This window comes from Abrus precatorius, unplaced genomic scaffold, assembly GCF_003935025.1.
Source record: "Abrus precatorius isolate BTA unplaced genomic scaffold, Abrus_2018 Scaffold6, whole genome shotgun sequence".
Lineage (NCBI taxonomy): Eukaryota > Viridiplantae > Streptophyta > Magnoliopsida > Fabales > Fabaceae > Abrus > Abrus precatorius.
In genome coordinates this window covers 3694167-3713597 of record NW_020874406.1, presented here as the reverse complement: position 1 = coordinate 3713597, position 19431 = coordinate 3694167, and the positions used below count along the sequence as shown (strand labels likewise).

General features: G+C 31.6%; 1 protein-coding gene across 2 annotated transcripts; it reads right to left on the bottom strand.

Annotated features, from left to right (window-relative positions):
- Positions 1-1937: 1937 nt before the first annotated feature.
- LOC113868441 (abscisic acid 8'-hydroxylase 2) lies at positions 1938-10154 on the bottom strand. 2 transcript variants are annotated; one of them, XM_027504024.1, is made up of 8 exons: positions 9681-10152; positions 9101-9419; positions 8691-8840; positions 7410-7658; positions 6829-6918; positions 6182-6367; positions 5490-5608; positions 1938-2163 (listed from the first exon to the last, which is right to left on the bottom strand). In XM_027504024.1, exons 1-8 carry the CDS (start codon positions 9893-9895, stop codon positions 2058-2060), a joined length of 1434 nt encoding a protein of 477 aa, XP_027359825.1. In that variant the 5' UTR covers positions 9896-10152; the 3' UTR covers positions 1938-2057. The 2 variants fall into 2 exon arrangements, with proteins under 2 accessions (XP_027359825.1, XP_027359826.1); XM_027504025.1 differs by lacking the exon at positions 1938-2163 and adding an exon at positions 4722-5131 and having other exon boundaries at positions 9681-10154.
- Positions 10155-19431: the final 9277 nt, after the last annotated feature.

Genomic DNA, 19431 nt, shown 5'->3' with positions numbered 1-19431 from the left:
TAAAGCATAGGCATTAACTCTGTTAGTATTGTTGGATCTGCACTGAAGACAACTAGAGCATTCCAACTTTTGGAAGTACTAAACCTTTTCAGCATTCAAATACATAAACTTTAAACCATTGGATTGAGTTTAGGTACGTAAGGCATTGACATAGGTCAAGTCTAATCCGAATAAAAACATCTAATGTATTCAAGCTTGAGGTGCTACTTGATCAACTAAAATTTGGTTCAAGATGACCACTTCCTTTTACTTTATTAATGGTCTTTTTTTATCGTGACTTTATGAATGTTTTGAAGAGTTCACTTTGCGTACTTGTTAAGACTCAAAATAATAACAATATTGTCTAATATGTTAACCTCGCGTCAATGCTGGTAAATTCTCGTTAAAGACAAAAGAGAAGGGCTAAAATGCAAAGAACTCCCTCAAAGTATTATTAATTGTCAGAAAACTCGTGAAGTTTGGAGCCCAACAACTAAAATTTCTTAAGTTATTAAATGCATGCTTGAAAATAAATAAAATTTAACATGAAACTTATAAATTAAAAATATATTCATATTTCAGTAGATATTTTGTTTAGAAATAGTGAGATAAATATTGTTTTATTTGTGTAATACTATGTGTTTTAACTACGTAATGAAGCATATATTTATATTGATATAATAATAATAATTATAAAATATTCAATTTTCTAATTAACATAATTATAAAAATAGACTTATCTTACTATTATAATTACACATATTTAACAACATTAAATGTCAGAGAAAAGAAATGAAAAAAGATATTCAAAAATCATTAATTTAAATTCAAATATATGAGTACAAAGAAAATAATTAAAAATAAAAAGGTAAAAAAATAAAATACAAGAATGAGACGAAAAAGATGGGTTGTTTGGATGACTAGAAATAAAAGAGAAAAAATGCAAAAATTTACTTTATATATTTAGATGAATGAAAAAGAGACTAACAAAATAGTTACTTTATATAAATTAATGTTTCACCAAAATATAAGGCTTCAATTATATAACCATCCAAACACATTAAAAATGTTATTTTTCTATATATTTGTAATTCTTACTTAATGTTTCACCAAAATACACAATAAATTAAAGTGATTTTCTCTCAAATATAAGACTACTAAAATTGTACGTCTTTATCGTATTAAAACCTGACATCTTGGTGCTTAATGTAAGAAAGGATTGATATCATTGAACGTCATAAGAAGTTGTCTGAAGATACACAAAACAATAAAAAATGCGAAGGGTCGAGGTTGTTTGAAAATCACTGATCTTTCATAACTTATCATGAATGTTAACATGGGACAGAGCACAGTATCTTATCAGAATATAATTGGAAGATGATTTTTGTCCATACAATATGTTTGTGGAGTGTTGATTTCTGGTTCAACAAAACCCAGTTTTTCCCCATTGATTGACAACTGAGATTTTAACATGTTAGGCTTCTTTTGTCTCCCGACTCCACATGCAACGAATCCTTTACAACATGGTAATTTCGCCACGCATGCTCCTTTTCGGTGTTCAAACACTTCCCACGTGTAGTTACATAACTGCCAATCAATTTACGCCACGTGCACACATTCCCCCTTAGTGATACAAAATTTAAGTAATTTTTTTGCTTAGTTTTTGTCATATTGAAGCCTTGCCTTATCCACAACCACATTGATTCTTTGGATTCCAGAGAGATTCACGACCAATGAAACATTTTAGGCATTGGAATCGAATTTAGAACTTAAGATAATGTTGAACCTGACATAATCTGCACACTTATCTTCAATCTAAACATCAATTCAATTACGTACATATTCAGCATTCACATATTCTAATTTTGAATATTTTATTTACTTGTACATTTGTTTCCTGCACAAGCACATTGATCATGCAGAGGGTAATCGGAGGTTGCTAATGGGAAAAGAATCTATCTCTAGGACAAATGAAAAAGAAAAGAAAAAAAATTGATTATCTTTCAGGGACAAATTGCTTTGGCCCCACTTTCTTAGCATTTTATGAATTTATTTTTGATAGGTCTGAATCTTCAATTTCACGTAAATATCTTGTTCCTGAGTGTTATCTTCACTGGTAATCCATGTTTGGGCACAGGAAAAGGACCGTATTGGATTCCATCCTCATTTCCCATGACTTGCCACCTAAAGCAACCATCAAAATCCGTTTCAAAATTTGACACTTTTGGCAAAACATAGTTTAGTCCATATGCTTCCAAATCATCAGAATTAGTGTCACATATTGGAAACTTACATTGTGTACATATATTTTATATTAAAGTGAATATGATTATGCAATAACGATATATTTTGGTTTGATCAAATTGACAAAATCATCCATCATGTCAATGCAAAGTACTGATCAAAATGCTGGCATCGCATACATTCTAACATTCTCCGACTAAACAATAACATTGTTTCAAATGTAAGAGCAAAACGGGTAGGTGGGTCAGGGTCGCGCTCAAATTAATATCTATGATGAGGACAAGGTGAAATATGATGTGGTGTGTGATTGTGCAGATCTTCGTGTGGTGTCAAGCAAAACATCTTCCATTGAAATTTGACTGCTAACTATCTAACATTATGGACTTTTGTCTTGTTAGTCAGAGTTCTTGTCATTTGATCAAGCTGGCAAATTTCGTGGACTAATTTTATTCTATATCTATATATATATATATATATATATATATATACACACACACACATGTTTAGATAATTAAAAATATAAAAAATGGTTTAACATATTTGACACATTTTCTCGGGAAAGTTTTTTTAAAATTACATGGACAACCTGTATATATGTTCATTTTATTTTGAGTAAACTGAATTCCTCGCATTTGTTCTTAATATTACAAGTTGATAGCTTGTAAAATATTAACTCTTAACGTGTTGATTACTTGGTTATTTTATTATTTAAGTAAGAAGTGTAAATAGAAAAGGTCTTTTATTGAGTCAAAATAAATAATATTTGAGTAACATACAAGTGATACAAAAATATGGTTTGATATCTTAAAATTTTTGGATTAAATAAGATATCTATGTTATTCGTAATTCATAATTACTTATGGCTTGTTTGTCTTTGCTTTCTAGATGGAGTTGGTTAAAAGTGAATATCTATTTTTTCCATTGTAAAAACATTGACTCTTGAATTCAAGGGTTAATTGAGTAGAATAAAATAAGATTCTTTTGAAACTAGAGCCCTTAATAAATATATTTTTTAAATTAAGAAATTTTCTTTACCTCTAATTAAGGCTTATTCTTTTTTCTCTCTTCAAAACTTTTCTTTACCAAAAAATACATACAAACCCATGCACCAAAGGCTAACTTTTCTAAACTATAAACTGCTAGGTTTAAGCATATGTAAATTAAAGAGTTGATTAGTTTTAGAGTTTTTTTTGTTTTTGTGTTTTTTATTATAAAATTATCACTATTTTTTATTCTTTTTATTTTTAAATATTTATGCGATAAATAGTAAAATAAAATATATTTTCATTATTTTTGTATAATTTTTTAAAAATAGAAAAAAACAAGAATTTTATAATTAAAAATTAAAATAAAACTTTTTTTGTTTAAGCTAAATAGTCCCTAAATTTTCAATGAGTTTAGATTTTTTAGGTTGAAGCAGTTAAAAGATATATCACGTAACAATTTCCTATTTCCATATCTAATATTTTACGCAAATTAAACATAGATAACTTTTGATCGATTAAATTTATTGTTGGCATCATTTGAAAAAGAAAGGCAAGTCTACTTTATTCACAGTGCTATTCTGTGATTGAGAGGGTGTCCTATGAGTGTGAAGTTTTGAGTATTTCTGGACCAGGTTTGCTTGGGAAACTAAAGGACAATTAATCCTTATTGGCCGAGATAGTAATAAAGATCAGTGTAAGGTCACACTCATTGATTAAGTGGCTATGAAAAGAGAAGGATTTTTCATTTGAGTAAAAAAAATTTATTCATTTAAAAATATAATTGTTATTGTTTTGATTTTTAAAAAAATTAAAAATAAATTAACTTTTTTAATAATAGAAAATAACATCAAAATGATCTTTGTGTGTACTAGATCATTTAGAAACTAAAAGTTTATATGAGTAAGGGACTAAATTAGTGTCAATATATCCTTAAGTTAATATATTTGATATCACTGATTAATATAACGAAAAATTACTTAATTAAGAGGACCAAAATAATTATTGTTATACCTCTAAAGTACTAAATATACAATTCACTCGTTGATATATACACACACTCCTTGCATTCAACTCTTGGATACATATTTAAGATTATTACACTACCTTTAATTGAGTTACCTTGGTAGTAAAATTATATATATATACCTCTTTTCATTATAAAAATATATTTAGTGTGCACTTGATTTAACTTATTATAAATAAATAACTGTTTTTGAACCTATTAAATATATATCTACACCTTTTTCATTAAAAAAATATATTTAGTGTGCATTTGGTTTAACTTATTATAAATAAATTAGTGCTTTTTGAACCAATTTTTGGAACAAGCTTAAACAAATGCTTGTTACTGTTCTCTTATTTTGTCATTTTAAGGGTATATTATGTGTATTATTTACACATAAAATAAGAAATTATGTGGTATTTAATTTAAAAAAAGGATGTTAATGTGTAATAATAATATATAAAATAAGAAAAATAAATATAAATAAGTATAACTAACACTAACTTTAGCAAAGTGTAAATAAAATACTTCCTATACACCATAAATTTAGCAAGAACTTTGTTTTATGGTCTCTAGGCAGCTAGGAAGATGACAAATTAGTGAAATACATGTGCAGTAGTCTTATGAATACGTTTGGCAACAATACCATGCATGTGTGCCACGTATACGTATGAAATACATGGTTGTTGATGAGATATATGCTCCCTAGTTAACTAGCTAATACTTTAAAAAGGACCACTTCCACATCCTGTGGAACACACTAATTAGGACCACCTTCAATGATCAATCAATCTTCTAATGGTCAATTGAGGGATCTCGAGTAGCAGACAAACTAATTGTGCAAAAAAGTTCACTCAAGATCCATATACTAATTGTTTGGTCGTAATGGACTCATCTAAAATCCAAAGGTGTTATATACCTACAAAAGTGAGGGTTAAAGTCATAATTAAGTTTCGAATCTATCATCATTTGCTCATCGCTGTGACAAACTTATACCCTCATTTTGTATATAATAAACTTAATTAATTATAATTTCATACATTATAAAAAATATTATTCATTAACAAATACAAAATTGTTATACCTTAAGATAATCTTTATCAGTATAGTTTTTATCAAACCAAAATTAACATTTTAATAATTTTTTATGATTAATATCATAATATTTGTGTATTTATATCAACAATATAATGAACAAAGTTGCATTAATTTGAATAAATGATACTAATCAACATTCATGTGTGTGTGTGATATTGATGATGGAAGAAATGTTAGACCTGTAAGAAACGGTGAGGTGATGGAGGAGGACAAGAAGCTCAAGCTTAGCCAGCTCACTGCCTGGACAAGAGTGGACTCCATTTCCAAATGGCATGTATGTGTTTGGTCTCGGTGGCACCTGCATCATCACATAAACTAAGTCAACCCCATATCCCTTTAAGGCCTCTTGTTTCATGTCCTAGTACTACTATATATATATATATACACACATTATATACAAAGGATATAGAAATTTATTTTATATTCTACTAGCCTACAAACTTAGATCACGTGCTCTGATATTAGCAGGCCTGTGAAGACACATGATCACCTAAGTAGAGGGAAGATTCAAATAGGTAATGAAAGGGACTTTACATCATTGATATAACCTTATGTTTCTGACATAAAAGATAAAATATAACCCTTCATCACCCCCTTTCTATAACCCTTGGTCCCGAAATCTTTACTTGAGTTTTTATTGATTTGTTTTGTGCCCACGAATCCAATTAGATAATGGGATATTTTGTTGGGTGTTTAGGGACCTCAAAATCAAAGACATTTTCATCAAGTCAGATATAATCATAGTGCTCATCCAAATAAAGACTAGAACAATAATAACCTTTGACCACACATCTTAAGATTATTAGATGATCACTCTGTGCACTTTATATGGCCTTCAAGTAATTTATTTTACATTTTTATCATATTTTACCTCGAATCTTGAGGGGTCGAACTTCTCTGGTTGAGGGAAGAAATCAGCAGAATGATGAATGCTTCTGAAGAGTGGAAGGACCTTCCAACCTTTAGGAATCGAGTAACCTTCCAGCTCAACATCTGTTACTGCTTCTCTGAATGTGAAAGACAGTATGCTTGCACTTCTCAATGTTTCTTGGATTACCTGAAATCTCATTCTCAATTCATCACAATTATTTCACAACCTTTTTGATATTTAACTTAATCATGATTTAGATATTAAACTTCCCATTTAAAAAATAAAGTAAAAGGAGATTTAAGTTGGGCCTAGGAGCTGAGCTAAGTCTAATAATTTAGACGAGTTTAACTCATCACAGTGATACTTTAATTTACCACAAAAAAAAATGGAAAAAGAAAAAGAAATCAAATATCCAGTTCTTTTTCATGCCTACCTCGTATAATATCTTGTTTAATTTTCCGATTTTATAGTAACATCAAATTGGTCGATGTCAATTAATGTCTTCCAAGTGATTTTTAGTGAACAAAATTGATGACATTATTTGTCATTGAAAAACTAATTTGATTTTGACCAAAATCAACATACAAATCATCTTTTAAGAAACAGAAAAGAGAAAACAAAATCACGCAAATTAAAATTTAATTTACCCGGGTAGTGAACGGCATCTGCCTGGTATCATCCCATGAAAGTCCACGATTTTCCATAGATAGCTTGTTTTTTATTCCTTCTTGCTCTTTCTGCACCAATTAAGATTTACAGTAAAAATAATCTAAATCAGGAATAATGATCACTTAACACGTCTTGGAATATATATACTTAATCGCAAAAAAAAAAAAAAAAAAAAAAAAAAAAAATAAATGTGATAAGTGATATATTAAAGTAAAAATGAAAGAGAAATATTAAATAAGTGAAAAAAATTAAGTATAAGGAAAACATAATTGGATTATGAATGAGAGAAAAAAGTATGATAATGTTGTGATAAAAGCTAAAACAATACAAGTGATGCGATAAAAAAAACTAAAAGCTTTTATTAATCTTAAATTCTTAAGGATGATTTTAAATATTTAAAAATAGTAAAATTTACTAAAAACATGATATTTATTATGTTTTTATATTCTTAACTAAGAGTAAAACGAGTAGAATTTGTAATTGTTTAACAGAAGTTAACATTTTGACAAAATAAAGAACTGAAAATTGAATAATAGAAGGTAGTGAGGGAGAGTGTGACCGTGACAGCTTCCAATAGGTTAACGTTGTCGTGCAAGTACTTTAGGACCCATGTTAGAGCACTGGCTGTGGTATCATGTGCAGCAAAGATAACACCAATTAGATTATCAGCGACTTGAGAATCAGTGAGTTGGTATATCTTGTGACCTCTCGCTTGCAACAGAACTCCCAATAGTCCCCCACCATAGTTCTCCCCTTCTCTTCTTCTCTCTATGATCCTCCTTATACTCTCACTTAGAAGCTTCCTTGCCTTCATATAATAGTTTTTACCAATATATTAATTATTAAGAGAGCACTGCTTTATCATCATAGATCTTTCAAAATAATTAACCACATAAGTACAGTCAAAAGTAATTCAAGTATCTTTAATTATCAGTCATACTCCAATGCATTAATTGTCATTGTTATATAAGTTTTGTTAATATCTCGTGACTAATAATTTTAAACAATTAAAAGTGATCAATTTTTTATCAGATAAACTGTTACATTAAAATTATAAAATTTATCACTTTCAATTAATATATTTAAAATTTATAATAATCATTGCTTAAAATGTATTCTAAAAATTAATTTAACATTTTTAATTTTGGGTAAACAACAACTTAATTATATTCATTTAATAATTTTTATTCTATAAAAAATATATATAACAATTAGATTATAAAATTTATTGACATAAGTCGAAAAGAATTGATGAAACTCATGGACTATTTTAATAAATTCTTTCAAATACACTCTCCCACCATCATAAAAGCTAGTTATTATTCGTTTAAATATATAACAGTTGATTACTAATTGCACATAAATTAAAAAGTAGTACAATTAATTAAGATATAGTTCCTTAAATTTCAGAAAATATCTTCAAAGTTGGAATTATAAAGTTATTAAATTGTACATATTTCGACAAAAAACTGTGTATCAGTCATGCTATACTGTACGAAAAATCTCAACACGAAGCCACCAACCGAATCGGAATCAACGTTAGCTTTCATTGTTAAATAATAAGTCTTACTTCTGTATACGAAGCATCGTTGCGTGACTTGTGTCCAAATTATTACTTTCATTCTCCTAACTTATTGTTTGGTTTGTTAAACTAATAAAATGAAGGCACGTTCTCTCTTAATGGATTCGTACGGAAAAAATCTCTCGTAATAAATTCGTATCAAAATCTTTCGTATTATGCAACGATTTGTGATAATTATTTAGTCCTGGATTACATATTCATAAATGCTAAAACAGTAAAAAAAACAATAAAAACAAATAAAAAGAAAATGCATTTTACCTTCATTGCTTTCCAGTAGGAAGTCCCAGGAAGATGTAATGGATAGGAGTTATAGCCCTTCTCCAAACAACGATAAAGCTCTCTGATTTCCTCCATTTCTAGCTCCTTTATTTCACCAAAGGCCGAAATTGCAGCTACTTCAAATGCATACTATTCATCATACCAAGAAAATTTCTTGAGATTCTTGATGTATAGAATGAAACAAATATTTTAATATATGGTTTTTTTATCAGTTATAACCGACATGTATATGAGGTCATTAAGTGACAAATTTTAAAACTACCCATTTGACATCTTTATCTCTATAATTTTTCCTTTTTGTCACGTTACGTCTCTTCTCAAATCTAATACTATTTTTCTTTTTTTTGTCAAACATTTTCCCTAGGTGATGTAATGAATATGTAACATACCTTTTTCATCTCTTGCAAGGTGTTGATGGTTGTGTTGGCCCAATTTGGCACCATTTTGATGACAATTTGGTCGACCTCAGAGACTGAGTTCTTAATTGTGGATGGTAAAAATGAGGCTTGAACTAACTTTTTGAGCATGGTGTGATAGGCACCTTGCTGAAAGAACACCGCCTCTGGCCCTATCATCTTCTCTTTGCTTGGAGGGTATGTTGGCTTGAAAAGATGAGCTTGAGTCACAAGCACAATTCTAGCTGCCTCCGGGCTTGATATCATCACACAAGGACAACCCAGTATGTGTGTCTTGAATATATCTCCATACCTGTACGTACAATTCATAATTCATGACACATCAAAATAAAATCATGGTTTCCTTTTGAAATCATGTCAATTTATTTTATATTTTATATTTTACAATTCAACTTAGAAATAAGTTTATTTAGTCAAGATTATTATATGAATATCTGATAAAACTGGTTATCTAAAGACACCCTTTTATATACTATATAATATAGTTTGCTTTGTTTCTTATATGTGAGATGAGAAAGTAGATATACAAGTCACATGCACACATAATCAATACCGTTTTTGCCTGTTGGAGAAGAAGGAATTTGGGTTTTCAGTGTAAAGTCTGAGGGTCTCTCCTAGGTAGGGCCAACCCATGGAACCAGGGGGTAAGCGTTTGTGTTTGTGGTGGTGCCACCATTGGAGGAAAGGAAGGAGAAAAAAGAGTGATATGATAACAAGAATGAAGTGAGAAGAGAAGAAAGAAAAGGAGGGTGATGTGAAAAGTTGCATGGTGTAGGAAGAGGTATAATTAATTTGGACACAATAATAAAAAGAGGTTGTGGTAGCAATATAGGGAATGAGATTGGAGGTAGCAGATAGTGATATGTATTAGTGAAACTCAAAAATAAATAAAAGGGTGTCGGTGTGTGTTGTGCTTTGGGTGGAAAAAGGCTTTATAGAGTGGCAGGTTGGGGTTGGGACAAGCGTCACCAGCATCATGGGAACACCTTGATCTTCTCTGCCTCTTTTCTAATGCCACAAACACTCCAATACTATAAACTATTAAATAAACACAAAAATCTACAAAATTTGTCCAATTTTTGTCTTGTTGAGGAATAAAAAATGATAAAAACCCCTGTTTTCTCTTTAAAAAAAGAAGATTTTTTTGAAAGTTAACAATAGTACCAAAGTAGCTAGCTATTAACAAATCTCATACATGAAATTGTGAGATTTATTTTTAAATTCTTAATATTATAAGTAAAATTTAATTATTTGAATCGTGGATTATTTTATTTTCATTAATATTATTTTTAATAATAATAATAATCTGTAAAAATTGTAGTGCATTGACAAATATTAGTTAAAATTATTATATAATTTATCTTACAAGAAAATATCCTATAATTAGTGACAGTCCAAAGTTACAAATAATGGTGTTGCCCACAGTTTTTTAACAGTAAAAAAAATTGTCAATAATTTCTCTATTAGTAAATATTGTCAATGGCTAAATTTAAAGTCTGAAGTACTAAACCATTCAAAAATATGTCATGTAGGATTTGTATGTCTGAGGAGAAAATATTAAAAAGAAATTGGAGGAAAGAAAATAAGATTAAGATATTTGGATGAGGAAAAACAAGGGAGAAGGAAATAGAAAAATGTGGGATTTACTTAAAAAACACTTCCCCTATAAAATAGGGGGAATTTGGAGGAGGGCAAGTAGAAATTTTTTAAAAAAAATATTTTTTATTTTAAATAATATTTTAATATAATTTAATGAAAATTTTACAAAAATTAATAAATATTTTTTAATAATTTAAAATATATTTAAAAACTCATATTAATAAGAATACACAAAAAATAGTCTTATAATATGTGTTAGAAGATAAATAAAACTTATAATTTAATGTAATGAAGAAAATGGATTTAATTACTTGTGTTATAGCTTGAGACTATTAGATTTTCTTATTTTATTATGTAATTTCTATTTGATATGACTATTATCATTTTTCATTTATGATTTTGAATTACGTTGTTCTCACAATACCATACATGGTGCTCACTTGATCAAAGGTTTAGAGAATACTAACCTGAATCCATTGTTCCTTGATGCTACCTCTCTCTTTGATGTTGTTGATCCCTTTGTATTTTTCCAACTCTTCCTTCCTGTTTTAGCTTTTCTCAAATGGTTGAGAGAAGTTCCTTTCTTGCGTTTACCATGAGCACACTTAGAGACCATGAAAGTGATAGAGAATAGAGAATGCCATAACCTCTATTTGGTAACCACTCTTTTATTTATCTGAAGGGAGAGGGGAAGGTTTCCTTATAATTATATTTACAATTATACCCTCAATGATTTTATATTTTATATTTAACCACTATCACATTAAATCATTAATTAGAGTCATGTCATAAGTTACATAGGTCACTATAATAAAATTATTAATATAATCTAACAATCTCTCACTTGGCCTATGTGACGACTTGAAGATTCAATGAACTGTAAATGCACATATCATTGATATTATCAAGTCATCATCTTTCAATGATTTGAATTGATCTGATTATGGCGGTCACAAGTCATTTAACGACATGATTCCTTTCAAGTATCATAGAATCAACTCAAATCAAGATAGCTTTAATCAGTCATACTACAGACTGTAACTATGATAAGTCACTAACTCATCTAGAAAATTAATAGTTTTTTGCATATTTCATTGAATTTAAATTATAAGTTAATGCAATTAATTGAAAAATTCAATGGAATGTTGTAAGTGTTGAAAAATAGATGAATCAATTATATTTTGATGGCTGACAGTTTAATTTTGAAGGGAGTTAAAAGAAATTGGCACTTTGGACTTAAGGAGGTGAAGTTGTGTGTTGCAGGACACTTTTGTGGGGACACAGATTCCTGATTATGGGGACACGATGTTGACTAAGCATATAAAAGCAAAAAATTTCTGAAAAGGCAACATCTTTTTCTTTCTTTTTTAGTACATTCTAGAGGCGCATAATTCTAGGTTTTTTCATACAGTGTACGTAGAATATGGTAGCTAGGTTATTTTTTTTACATTTTTGCTAGAGGATCTTCATAGGAACTTGGACTTCATCTCACTTTCTCTGGTTTATGTAATAGAACAGTAACTTCTCATTTCTTCTACTTGTTGTAAACGTTTCTGTGAACATGAACTCTATTTCTGCAATATATTTCAGTTTTATATTACTTGCTTTCCTTATGTCTAGCTAAATATCTTGGAGTTGAGTGAGAATGAGCTTATACCTTCACCCTTTGCAATGAACTAACCTTGGATATAGCTCAAGATACAAGCTTTATTCTAACATTTTGATTCTGAACTTAGTGCCTCACTGTTCTCCGTGAATGGGGTTGATGAAAAGGGGTTCATTGCTGGAAAGTTGTGAGCTTTCTTGGACTGGAACCAAAATGCTTATTATAAATTGTCTAGGAATAGAAGTTTATAATGATGTGGTTTGTTGGATTTTAAATCTTAATGTTGAATTTTTTTAGTTGTATCTAAGGAATTAGGACACTAATTTCATTTTAGAACCAATTACCAAGGAATTGGGATTGGGTATTTTAGAAAATATGACCATTAGATGAAGTTGTATTTTGAGTTATGCATATACTTGTAAGCAAAGGAAAAGGGATAGGGGATTCCGAACTCAATCTATTTTGAATTATGTTTAGACCCATCTCCAGTAATTTAGACATTTACATTTTGTAATTATTTTAATTATTACTCCACTTTTAGTCTTGTAGTTTTTGTTCATTTATAAATATTAATTCCACCACTTTTATTTCCATTTTTACAATTATGTAATTAAGTACTTTTTATTCTGTTATACACTATTTTTGGTGATCCAACTAGTGCTATTCTTATAGTTTGGTACTTAGCATTAATTCCTGTGGACGATAATCTTTTGTTACTTCAACAATTTGGTGCACTTGACAAACAGTTTATCAAGTTTCTGGCGCCGTTGCCAGGGATTAATTGTTAATATCAATTGTAATGAGAATCTGCTAGCTTGGGTTAATAATTTCTATTGTGTTTGAAGTGTTCGCAGGAATTTCTAAGTGCAGCAACTAAAACGATTGATGCGAGGCAAGGAGAAGATCAAAAAGAGTGATTCATCTACAAAACTTGATCAGCCAATTGTTAATTTCAAGAAAAAGAACAAAAAGAAAGGACAAACTTCAGAAAAAGAAAAAGACCTACAAGAACAGAATTCTGCAGAAATGGCAGGAAATCTCACTGAAGAATGGAGGACCTTGGACGACTATGCACGTGCAAGATTGAGAGGAAACCTCACCTCCATTGTTCGACCTCCCATTCAAGCAAACAACTTTGAGATTGGGTTAATAATTTCTGTTGTGTTTTAAGTGTTTGCAGGAATTTCTAAGTGCAATAGCTAAAACGATTGATGCGAGGCAAGGAGAAGATAAAAAATAGTGATTAATCTACAAAACTTGATCAGCTAATTGTTAATTTCAAGAAAAAGAACAAAAAGAAAGGACAAACTTCAGAAAAAGAAAAAGACCTACAAGAACAGAATTCTACAGAAATGGCAGGAAATCTCACTAAAAAATGGAGGACTTGGACAACTATGCACGTGCAAGACCGAGAGGAAACCTCACCTCCATTGTTTGACCTCCCATTCAAGCAAACAACTTTGAGATCAGACTTGACCTTATGAGAATGGTCCAACAAGAACAATTTGTTGGGCATCCTTCCGAAGATCCCCACTTGCACATTCAGAATTTTTTGACCATTTGTGGAATGATTAGAATGAATGGTGTGAGTAATGAGGCTATCCGGTTATATCTTTTTCCATTTTCTTAAAGGGATAAGACAAAGAGCTGCTTGTTATCCCAACCGGAAGGAAGTATCACTACTTGGGATGATTTAGAGAGCAAATTTTTTATGAAGTATTTTCCAGTCTCTAGAACAACCAAGTTGAGGCAAGAAATTCTGTCTTTTTCTCAAGAGGAAGATGAAACATTGCAAGAGACATAGGACAGATTTAAAGAACTTTTGAGAAGTTACCCTTACCATGAGCTACCTAAATGGCTTCAATTAAGAACTTTTGAGGGCTGAATGTAGCAACAAAAATAATGGTAGATACAGCAGCTAGAGTTTCATTTGTTTAAAAGACCTTCGAAGAAGCACGCCAACTTATTAAAGTCATGACATCCAATAATTACAATCATAGGGAGAGGAATTCTTCAAAAATAGGTGTGCTAGAACTGAACACATTGGATGCATTGTTGGCTCAAAACAAAGTAATGTCACAACAACTAAATTTCCTCAATGCCAAGCTTGAAAACATGAAGTTAGAAGGGAACAAACCAGTATACTATGTAGCCCCCACTAACCAAAAGGAATACCCTGAAGGAACAAGTGAAGACAAAGTTGAATATATGCAGCAACAAGGGGCTGAACAAGTGAATTTCATGAATAACATGCCAAGGCAGCAGAATTTTAATTCAAAACTGTAGTGGCAGCAGCAGAATTTTCAGCAAAAGCCTGTTTATCCACCTCAACAGCAACAGTTCAGATCAAATTCCAACTTAAATACCAGGCCATCGAACCAATCATACTATACTCCACCTGCACAAAGGAAAAATCAGCAAGGAGGACAGTGGCAGCAACAAAACTTTCAAAATGCAGGACGAATGCAGCCACCAAACCAACCAGCAAATGATCAGGTATCATCTCTTGAAAAAGAACTTGTGCAATTGGCTCAAACTACAAATTTATTTATGCAGGATTCAAGCACAAGGATGGCTAATCAAGAAGCATCCATCAAGAACTTGGAGAATTAGATGGGCCAAATTTTGAAGAAAATAAATAAACCAACTCAAGGCTCTTTTTTTGGGAATACAGTGAAAAATCCAAAGGAATTCTGTCAAGCAATTATTACAAGGAGTGGAAAGGTGGTAGAGCCACAACCTAAGAAGAAGCCACTTGAAAAAGAAGATAATGCAAGTGTTGGACAAGAAGAAGAGGTAGCAAAACAGCAACTAGCACCAAAATTGGAGGATGAAAAAGAGGAAGAAGAGGAGAAAAATCTACCAAAACAGAAATTAGTGGTGGATGAGGCATATTGGAACAGATCTAAGAAACAAATTTTGGAAGATTCATGCAAGCCTCAAATCCCTCCCCCCTATGTTAAGCTACCATATCCACACATTCCTAAGAACAAAAGGAAAGAAGAGCAATTTTCTAAATTCCTGGACATTTTCAGAAAGCTGCACATAAATATACCACTTGTAGAAGCGCTGGAACAAATGCCTTTGTATGCTAAGTTCATGAAGGACTTGCTTTCAAAGAAGAGGAAATTGAAGGAGGATGCTACGATTGCTCTTACTGAAGAATGCAGCGCAATATTGCAGCAAAAGTTGCCTCCAAAGTTGAAAGATCCGGGTAGCTTCACCATCCCCTGCACTATAAGGGATGATTTACCCCATTTTCGACAGTGAATGGGTTAGCCCAGTGCAAGTGGTACCCAAGAAGGGAGGACTCACTATGATAAGAAATGAGAACAACGAGCTCATTCCCACCCGCACTATGACTGGTTGGAGGATGTACATCAACTATCGGAAGCTGAACCAAGCCACGCGTAAGGACCATTTCCCACTTCCATACATGGACCAGATGTTGGAGTAGCTGGTCGGACAAGAGATCTATTATTTTTTGGATGGCTATTCTAGGGTACAACCAGATTGTTGTTAACCCGGAAGACTAAGAGAAGACTTCCTTCACCTACCCATTTGGTGTTTTTGCATACCTCAAAATGCCTTTTTGACTTTGCAATGCTCCTGCAACATTACAACGGTGCATGTTTGCCATATTTTTTGATATGATAGAGAAGTCTATAGAAATTTTCATGGACGATTTTTCAGTCTTTGGGCATTCATTTGATCTTTGTCTAATAAATTTATCTTGTGTGTTGCAAAGATGCATAGAGACTAGCCTAGTTCTCAACTGGAAAAAATGCCACTTCATGGTTCAGGAGGGCATAGTGCTGAGACATAAGATTTCTGCAAGAGGAATTGAAGTGGATAGAACAAAGGTGGAAGTCATAGAAAATCTGCCACCTCCAACCAGTGTTAGAGGGATAAAGAGTTTCCTGAGCCACGCTGATTTTTATCGCAGATTTATTTAGGATTTTTCAAATAGTGTTAAACCCCTCTGGTCACTTTTGAACAAAGACACTCCCTTTATTTTTTATGAAAACTGTCTGCATGCTTTTAATGTTATAAAAAAGAAACTGATTACTGCACCTGTTATCACTGCACCTAATTAGTATCTTCCATTTGAAGTTATGTGTGATGCTAGTGACTTTGCAGTAGGAGCAGTTTTAAGGCAGAAAATAGGCAGAGTTTTTCACACAATTTATTATGCAAGTAGGATTTTAAATAAGGCATAAACACATTATGCCACCACAGAAAAAGAATTACTTGCAGTTATGTTTGCTTTGAAAAAATTCAGATCATATCTTATAGAATCCAAAGTAATCATTCACATAGATCATGTTGCTCTGAAATTTTTATTTTCCAAGAAAGAGTCTAAACCAAGACTAATTCGTTGGGTACTATTGCTGTAGGAATTTGATATGAAAATTTGTGACAAAAAGGGAAAGGATAATGTCATTGTAGTCCATTTGTCAAGGCTGGAAGGAACTCAATCACCATGTGTAGCAGAAGAGATACAAGAAAATTTTCCTGATGAACAATTGTTAGCCATAATTGAAAGACCATGGTTTGCTGACATGGCCAATTTTAAAGCCTTCAATATCATTCCAGAGAATCTGACATGGTAGCAAAAAAAGAAAATTTTCAAGGACTCAAATCAGTACATATGAGATGACCCTTTTTTGTTCAAAATTGGAATGGATCGAATACTTGGGAGATGTGTGCCACAATATGAAGTTCAGAGTATTTTATGGCACTGTCATGATTCTCCTTATGGAGAACATTATAATGGGGATAGGACAGCTGTAAAGGTGTTGCAGAGTGGATTTTTCTGGCCAACAATTTTCAAAGACTCCTTTGCTTATACAAGAAGGTGTGATAAATGTCAGAGGATGGGAAACATTACTAAGAAGAATGAATTGCCACTGAACAACATCTTAGAAGTTGAGGTATTTGATTGCTGGGGCATAGACTTCATGGGACCATTCCCATCATCATTCCAGAACAAATACATTTTGGTGGCAATTGAATATGTGTCCAAGTGGCCTGAAGCAGTTGCAGCACCCTTAAAAAATGGCCAGACTGTGATTAAGTTCTTAAAGAGAAATATTTTTGTGAGGTTTAGGGTGTCAAGGATTTTAATTAGTGATGGTGGCACTCATTTTTGCAACCAGCAGCTTCAATCTCTCCTCAACAAGTACAATGTCAAGCATAAGGTGGCAACACCTTATCACCCACAAACAAGTGGGCAAGTTAAGGTGACAAATAGAGAAATCAAAAGAATATTGGAGAAAACAGTGGGCAACACTAGAAAAGATTGGTCAACAAAGTTAGATGATGCTTTGTGGGCCTATCGGACAGTTTTCAAGAGCTCCACTAGAATGTCTCCATATCAGTTGGTATATGGAAAAGCTTGTCACCTTCCATTGGAATTAGAGCACAAAGCACATTGGGTAATCAAGTATTTGAATTTGAATGAGAAAGTGTCACAAGAACAAAGGAAATTGCACCTCACTGAGTTAGAGGAATAGAGGAATTTGGCTTATAAAAATGCTGCAATCTACAAGTTGAGAGCCAAGACCTATCATGACAAGGCCATCAAACACAAAGTCTTTCAACCTGGACAACAAGTCTTATTATTCAATTCTAGACTGAGGCTGTTTCTAGGCAAACTAAAGTCAAAATGGTCTGACCCATTTTTTATCAAGGAAGTCTCTTCTTTCGGAGCAATCACCATTCAAGATCTTTCTTCTGTCAGAGTGTTCAAAGTTAATGGACAACGCCTTAAAATATATCTTGGAGGAGAAATTCAGAGGAAGAAAGAAATTGTTCATTTATCAGACCCTCCATAAATTGGGATACAAGTAGCAGTAGAATAATTTAGAATAGAATTATTTTTCTTGCAATTTTAATTTTATTTCTTTAAGTTTAGTTGTTAGAATTTTAGTAGGTGTTGTTTTAAATTTTAGTTATTAATCCTTAATTTCAGGGTTGATAAGCAGCACAGTGTTAATTGATCTAAAAGGAATGGCCACATGAAAAAGTCATTTGTGAGGACACGACACTAGGGATGGGCTCTTTTTCTAGACCTATGGACTTTAAGAAATTTCTAAGTTAAAAATCCCATGCAGAATTTCAAGAAGGAGCGCCACACAGGTTCTATTTGTTGTTTAGCAAGCATTTAAATAAGTATTATTATATTAAAAAATTAAAAAAATTTATATATAATATAATAATAATAATAAAATATAATATTTTAAGGTTATATTTTTTAAAAAAAGAAGAAGGAAGTTTAAAAGGGCAGTAAGGTGTGCTCAGTTTCTAAGCAGTTACTCACCACATCTTTGCAACTTCCATTTTAATGCTCCCTCATTAATCCATCAGCACCCATTCACTTTACTTTTCATTTTCCTAACCCTTTTCATTCCCAGTTTCTCTCTGCACCCTCATTTTCCCCTTCCGGTAGCCATTTTTGAAAGTTTAGAGCTTCCAAAGATACGTTATTTTGCACTTTCTTGCTCTGTTTTTGGTACACTTCTTCATCCCTCTTATTCTCCATTCTTGCATCTGTGTTGTACAATTTATCCTCCCAAGTTTCTCATTTGTTATGTATTCTTTATGGGTCCTTGCTAGCACGTTGTTTCTATTTTAATTTCTGGGTGCATTTCTAAGTTGTGAAAAAGGTGATAATTTGTGTTTTTATGCTTGTTGTGTATTGTGTGTAATTTAGGGCACAAAATTTTTCCCCTTTTTCTATTTTTGCACCGATGAATGACCCTTCAATATGCTTTGAGATATTTTGCAAATTTTGGCATGCTCCTCTAATTTTATTCACCGAAATTTCTTGAAAATCATTTTAACAATGACGCTGTGAATGCCTTGTTTTTCTGTTTGCAATTTTTTCTTATTACTTTGTTTTGTTTAATGTTCCAGTTATTCGATAATGTGCAGTTTTCATATTTTTTGCTATCCTTTCTTTTATGCAGTCTTTAAAATTTCTGGGTCTCCATTATTTCCTCAGTTGAATACACATTTTGCATGTTTTGGGTAATGAATAGATTCCCTGTTCTGCGCAAATTCTATGTTGTGAATTTTGGTGTGTTTTGTTTTGTGC

Coding starts and splice junctions, on each gene's coding strand:
- LOC113868441 (XM_027504024.1), bottom strand. CDS start 9,895: ATGCAACTTTTCACATCACCCTCCTTTTCTTTCTTCTCTTCTCACTTC. Junction 6,368..6,828: donor AGATGCCGTTCACTACCCGG/GTAAATTAAATT, acceptor ATGAGATTTCAG/GTAATCCAAGAAACATTGAG. Junction 2,164..5,489: donor CACCTCACCGTTTCTTACAG/GTCTAACATTTC, acceptor TGGTTGCTTTAG/GTGGCAAGTCATGGGAAATG.